The sequence below is a fragment of the Aptenodytes forsteri genome, unplaced genomic scaffold (genome assembly GCF_000699145.1).
Source record: "Aptenodytes forsteri isolate BGI_AS27 unplaced genomic scaffold, ASM69914v1 Scaffold158, whole genome shotgun sequence".
Lineage (NCBI taxonomy): Eukaryota > Metazoa > Chordata > Aves > Sphenisciformes > Spheniscidae > Aptenodytes > Aptenodytes forsteri.
Genome location: NW_008794601.1, coordinates 1,311,978 through 1,319,221, shown reverse-complemented (window position 1 = coordinate 1,319,221; position 7,244 = coordinate 1,311,978). Strand labels below are relative to the sequence as shown.

Genomic DNA, 7,244 nt, shown 5'->3' with positions numbered 1-7,244 from the left:
GTGGGTTTCGGGGCCGGCTGCTCCTCACAGAGCGCTGGTGGCTGAGGCGGCAGCCGGCGGGGCTGAGGCGAATCGGCCACGGCGAGGGCAGCCGGAGGAACGAGCTAGCGCCGTGGCTCGGTGCGAGCCGTGGAGAGCAGGAGCAGGTTTGTTTCGTGGTTAAACTGAGTTTATTCGGTGGCTGGTATTAACAGCTAAGATGGGGATACAGTAGGGTAGGGGGAGGAGCGTGACTGTGGGAATGAGTTTATTCAGTGGCTGAGTCAATACCACTGACGTGAGCTATTTTCCTCTATATCCGGCATCTGTGTCAGCTGCTCTGCTGTATCCTTTTGTTCCTAGGATAACACTAGTAAGGCACATCGGGGGTTTTCATGTAGGCTCTGGTACTTACTTGGCAGATGCTTTTCTCTCGTTGTAAACAGCTGCTTCAATGTGTCCTTTTGTTTGTTTGTAATTATTAAGGATACTGCAGTTGAAGAAGGTGAAGAAATTGCATTAATCATTAACTGTTACCTTCGTGATTTACAATGAAGTTAAACTGACAACGAAATATATTGGTTGGTTGGTCTCCTGTAATTCAATGTGAATTGTATTAAAGAAGAATAAACTATGCCCATTTCATAATACTGCTATTGTGTTACGGTAACACAACATCTTGTGATAACGATGGCAGTTTACAACAATGTTCACCTGAGTCAAACAGGTATTTTAGCAAATTATTCCGGGCTGTTAGCATACTTAAATAACAATTATGCTGTCTTAAAGTTGCGACATGCCTAGTGCCTAACTCGATGCTTACTTTAGAAATGGCGATCTTTGATGCTTCTGTAGTTTAATATTTCCTTTTTGTTTTCTGTAAGCACGTTAACTTACTCTGTGGGACACGTTAATCTGCTGCAAGATAGGAGCAACAAGAGATGAGTGCACTGTAAGCCTGTGCTGGATCTGCCCATGTAGATCTTATTGCTGAATCAGCACATAAAGGCTTAGGAAAATGAATGTGATTACTGAAGGTGGTGAGCACAAGGTATGAGAGGAAATGTTTGATAGTCTGTGCTCCGTGAACAAAACAAATGCAACCAATCAGCTCCATGTAGGCTTAGTACTGCTTTCAGATGTTCAGCCGCTCCACAATGCTTTGGTGTTATAGGTACATTTTCTGCCATTATATAAGCTTTTCAGTGAACCTTTTCAGTCTAATGAGCTTAGACACTTATTCATTTTGTTCTGTATGTCATTTGTGCACGTTTAGGGCCTTTCATTCAAAGATCCCTTAGCACTTGAATCGAAGGTCAGAAGACCTGGGAATAGAACTGGTAACTGAACCTATGGTTTGTTGGGTTCACCAAAAAAAAAAAAAGCTTGCTTGCTCTGGGAATTCTAGATGCTTCCTGTATTTTAATTATTATAAAGCTCTGTTACATATTTGCAAAAAGAAGAAAGCCCACCTTAGGCAGGAACCGATCTAGCTCTGTCATGGAAAATCTGCTTAATAATTACCATTATGGGAATCTGAACAGCTTTCTTTTCTTCTCTCCTCTCTCTTTTTATCTTTTTTTTTTTTTTTGGTTAATGGTGTACTTCATTGTAAAAGTGATATTTCTTAGTTTATTCAAGTTGATCATGGCTCAGACTTCTTGTGAGCTACTAGTTTGGAGTATTTTTATATATATATGTGGTGTTTGTATTTTAAAAAAGGTGTATATGTATATAACTTATATATTGTCCTTGATATCTTCCCCCCCCAAGTGAAATCACAGAGTGAATAAACAAAAAGAGACCCCTCTTCCCCCACACATTTAGCTACTGTTATTTAAAAAGTCCATCAGTTATGGAAAAATATGTAATTGGAGTCAGTGTATATCAATTCATAGTGAAAAAATTAGCCTTAGAGCATGGCCAAAATTCAAACAATTTTGGAGAAAAATACCATTCATGTAAACAGTTCTGTTTGCTTGTTTTTTTTTTCCCCAGAGTGTGTGTTATGTGATGAAGGGAGGAGAATTCTACCATATTTCTTAATTCTGCCACTCTTAATTGTACCGTATTTCCCATTTTACTCTAAAGTTGGAAATATGGTAAAATTAAGAGTTCTTATGTGGGTGATTAATGTAACTTCCTTAGTTTTGAAGGAAGTTTGGGGCAAAAAGCACTCTCTATTACTAGGGCAGTTTATTCTCAAATATATTCCTGTACATTCTTTTAAAGAAGCAGAGATTTATGTCCCTCTAATCAGAGTCTTTGAAACTACTAGGGCTCTCTGGCTCCCTCTCCCAAACCGGTTGTGACTGCCAGTGGGAGTATGTAGCATGTTTTAGCCTGATGTCAGATTACGCTTCCTTGAATGTATTTTGACTCATTAAAAGTGAGGTCAGATGGAGAACGTGCTGCTTGTCATGTAAACTACTGCTCGACTTGTTGGGACTCTTTACTCACAGTTTAATTTGAATGTTCTTCCTTTTATGGCCACAACACGTTTTAGATAAATGGCAAGTTTTGTCAGTCCAGGATAAACGTTAATAAAGATTTTATTTGTGCATAATCTTAAGTGCTGTGGAGGTGTGTTTAGTAGTTGTGTGCTAGAGCAACCAGTTCTGATCATCTTCCACTGGGCTTTTCTCTGCCCGGGCTTGGTGTCAGAGGAAGACGTTCCCTTGCACCTTTGCCCTCTGTTCTTTTCACGTTGTTTGTCACTCACTGCTGATTTTTTAATAATAGATGTCTTTGCAGATCCTGACCATTATAATTCTCCCAATAGATGCTCTTTAGTCCAAAATGGTTATTGGGGAACATATAGCTTTCTGGCCTGTCTTCTAACTGTAGTTGCCATGTGCTCTTCTGCAGCTATGGCCTCTTGCTGTAAAGGTGTTGCTTACAAGGCAAATGTAGTGCTTACAATATGGCCTTTTTATTTTGAAATTTAGACACCAGCAGTCATCATAAATCTGAAATAATACGGTCTCTCTATCTCATGCTGACTAGTCTGAGCAAAGGCTGCCTCTTCCCAGTTAACACTTCATTATCTGAAGAGCCCAGTATGTAGTACAGAGTTGGTTTACATCGTGTGATTGTGCACAAGAGCTCTGTGCACACCCTAAATTCCTTGTTTGTGAATACAGCTTGGGGAAACCAGACTGCAAACCACCCGGTCTCTTAAGACTATGATGCTTACATGGTCATCAGTATAATGGCATAGTTAATTGGTACTAAGGATAAACTCTGTTTCAGCTTCACAAAATCAAGCTGAAAATAGGTGAACTTGTTATGACATACATCCCTTCCTGTGTCACTGATACAGTTCCCAGAGCCAAAACTTTGCTATAAAAAAATAAGTGCAGGCACTCTAAGGTGCATTTCCTGATTTCAAGAAATCAGTGTTAACATTTAGAACCTATTAAATAATGTTAAAAAATTCATTTCAACTGTTCTATTTGTATCTTTAGGCTTTCTTTTCTTTCTTGAATATTTTTACCTCAGTGGTGAAGATGTGCAAACTTTAAAAAATAAAAAATCAACCACACACAAAAAACCTGAAAGCGCTCACCTTCAGGTGGCATAAATTAAATTACACAGGGGTTGTGATGACATAATGTACATGTGTGAAATCATTATCTGACTGATAACGGGAAACAATGTTGCATTGAAAACAGTATGCTTTTGAGAAATTGGAGATCTTTCCCTCCATAATCATGGCTAATAAAGTGCCTGTATGGTCAAATGATTCTCGTTATATGTCTTAATGAGAAGGTTGGAATTGCAGTTGAATAGGGAATGTATTAATATATTTGGAACAGATAGAGCAGTAGAAGTCTAATCTGTCTTTACCCCTCAGGACATTAAATGGTATGTTTATGAATTAAGAGTATTTCCAAAACCTGTTTGTTTCCAATTGAAACATGTCACTAATGAACATAGTGGTAAATATTGTTTTGCATTTAGTTATTCTGCCCATAAAATACAAATGAAGATGTTTAAAAATAAAAATCCTCGACCTAACTAGAGACTATATGAACTTTTTAGCAGATGCTTTTATTGTTCATGGTACACTCTTGCTCTTTTGACAATTCTCAGTGCACACATGGATATCCCATAGGTATAACTACAAAAAAAAAGGGAAAAAACAGTAAATCTCAACTTGTAGGTTATACAGTCTTCCCTGGCTAAGGAAAGAAGAATGGGGGGGGGGAGAGGCTGAAGTGATGGCATTGAAATTATTAGCTGTTATTACATGTGAGAACTTTGGATTTCTCATGCTACTCAGTTCTTTATTTTGGCTTATTAGCAGTGAAATCTTTTACTCTAACTGCAATGAAATGTATCTGAGCACAGTACTTCAGCTGTGTAAGGAAACCCAATGCCTACCTCAAGCTTCTGATGGTTTGAATTGTGGTATGACCCGTTATGGTAGGATAGGAGAGGTGGCAGATGGAATTGCATGGGAAATGTTTGTTAGAGGGCTAGGGCAAAGAAAGTTGAATGAGGCCTGAGAATGGCAGCCTGCCTGATGTATATAGAAATCAGGGTTTGATTCAGGGCCTTTGGAAGTAGAGGGAAGAAGGAGAATATAAAATTGCGGATGGGGGAGTTGTACAATAGGGAGCTAGGGGATGAAAATTTTGTTTCAAAAAGGAGTGTAGTAGAACAGGGAAGCGAGGTGACTAGGGTAATTGAGTGATACATAGATAATTGAAGCTTCAAACTGCAGAGAGAAACGTGGTCTGTTAAAGTATTAATAGTTGAGGAGAGAGGGGACATCTTATTTGACTAGCTCTGGAGGTAGGTAGCAAGAAAACATAACTTTTTAGGGGTGTTTTTGTTGATGAAAGAGGAAGAAACATGTCACTCTTGTCTCCAGTACATGTTTATGAGCTTTCTCCCAGCAGCAGTGTATGTTATCTGAATTCACCATATTCATGTTTTTTTCTGTGTCTAATTGATAAACTTAAGGTGGGTTTTAGTTTCACTGCTTTTAATGAAATGATGTCTGGCTGGCCCAACAGGTTCCTGGGTGGAGTTACAGATGAACGGCAATGGCAATAGCAATGATAATGGCAATGGGAAAAATGGAGGTCTGGAACATGTCCCTTCATCATCCTCCATCCACAACGGAGACATGGAAAAAATTCTCCTGGACGCCCAGCATGAATCAGGACAGAGCAGCTCAAGAGGTAGTTCCCACTGTGACAGGTAAAGAAATGTTTGCTGTCCTGCATGCAATTTATTGCAGTTTTTATCCTGTAGATGTTAATGGAGGGGTGAAGCTTTTTCTCAGGCTTAAGTTTGTCATGCTCCAGTATTTGGAGTACTTGCTGGCTCATGATAACTGGATATCAAATAAGACATCTGACTTGAAAGATATATCGTTGCTACAGAAAGCTAAGGAATCCAGGGGTGGGAAGGAAGAAAAAGGAAAAAAAACCCATCAAGACCACAGTTAAATTTGTCGTTGTCATAAATCACATGTGGAATAAAAAAAAAATCTACTTTTACTGTCTCAGTAATAATAATGTTATGTACATGTGCTTTATATTTAATCAAGCATAATAAAACATATCACTGGACTTAACAGAAAAAAAGATTCTCAGAATTTGTACTCCTTGCTTTCAGTATTCTCCTTTTTTCCTGTGAAGGCAAAATATTTCTTAACTACCAATATCCTTCAAGGCACATATGAGCATTATGATATTCTTATGTGTTCATTATACCTTTTTTCTGGGGAGTTTTGGGGCAGTTTTGGAAATCCTTGAGCGGTTTCTATATGTAATTTTAGCTGTCCTGCTCGTGCCTCCTTTGGTTTTGCTGGGTGTCATGTCTACCGTGTAGCTTATATAAGTGGTTGATCAGATATAAAACCTATTTAAAATTAGTTAGGCCAGATTTAATTACTGCATGTAATAGGCTGTTTGAAAATAATCCATATGAGTATTTCAAATGGAACGGTTACGTTTATAGGAAATAGTTTGTTACATCTATGTTGCTAAGAAACTAGCTGTCAGTAGTTTAGTACTTTCCAGTCCAACCAGGAATGTTTGCTAGATGATGGTTGTATAGTTTCTTTCACTAGCATGTAATGATTTTTTCAATCATTACCTACGTTTTAAGTGAATGAAGACAGATTCCTCTTTTTTTTTTTTAAACTTAATTTTCCACTTGTTAACTTTTTGGTAATTCTTTTCCCCTTTTGACAGTTGAAGTAACAAACAAGAAAGGGGAGGTACTTTGATATTTTGCATTCTTTTCTAAAAGTTATAAACAGTAATTTGCTCTTGAATGTGGTGTTCTGGTGTTTTTTTGGATATTTCTAAAATACGCCTTTTTCGTGAAAGCTTAAGTCAGGTTAAAAAGATGCCCTTAGCGTTTTAATGTGAGACACCTGCATTGGTGCATCATACAGCATTTTGTATTGTTCCTGACTTAAATTCTCTAGCGTTTCCTTGGTTGAGGTGCGATAATTGATTAATTTCTCAAGTAGATTACCAAATTTTTAATATTTAAAGTGAGGCTAACAAGGGGAATATGTATTCTTGCCAAGCATTAAAAGGTGTTTTGATGTGTGATGTTTCCGCTTGTAATGATACAAAAAGAGGTATAATTCACAATAGTGGCAGTGTTATCTAAAAGAAGGAAGGGATCTACATCTTTTGTGTAGCAGTTGAAGTTTTGGGCAATGCTTTCTTTGCTTCAGTGGAAGGACGGTCAACCCTGTTGAGAAAGGTAGGATTATAAATGGAAAAAAAATTGAAAAGATGAGGGGGTTTGGAAGACTTTCTAATACTGATATTTGTGATCTGAAAGGTAGTGTAGTCTGTAACTCATCTGAATAGTGTGCAGAAGTGCATGTGGAAATGACTCAGCTGAGATGCTATTTACACTAATGATTCTTTAGGTGACAGAGTGTAGTATGACAAAATGACATAATGAAATCAATTTTTCTTTAGCCCTTCACCTCAAGAAGATGGACAGATAACTTTTGATGTGGAAATGCACACAAGTAAAGACAGTAGTTCTCAGGTATTTTCTTCATTAACCTTTAAAATACATTAACTTTTAAAAAATATATTTTGAAGTTGTGGATATTGTATATAGATCATATAGATCAGTATTAGGAGTACTTGAGGGGTAGAGCAAGCTCTCTGTAAGGTCAAAAGGTCTAAACTTATGTATTTTATGTGTCAAAAAGCATTAAACTACTGCTTGCAAGCAATTTTTTTTTTTTTTTTTATTTTTGAGACCCAAAACTG

The 7,244-nt window shown here is 37.6% G+C and overlaps 1 protein-coding gene across 1 annotated transcript in view; it reads left to right on the top strand.

Moving 5' to 3' along the window:
• The first annotated feature begins 4,974 nt into the window (after window positions 1-4,974).
• BNIP3L (BCL2 interacting protein 3 like) overlaps window positions 4,975-7,244 on the top strand; it is an 11,415-nt gene continuing 9,145 nt past the window's right edge. The window contains exons 1-2 of the mRNA XM_009273037.2: window positions 4,975-5,190; window positions 6,942-7,014. Coding sequence (XP_009271312.1) covers window positions 5,024-5,190; window positions 6,942-7,014 — 240 coding nt within the window. The 5' untranslated portion in view covers window positions 4,975-5,023. The remainder of the gene's footprint in view (window positions 5,191-6,941; window positions 7,015-7,244) is intronic.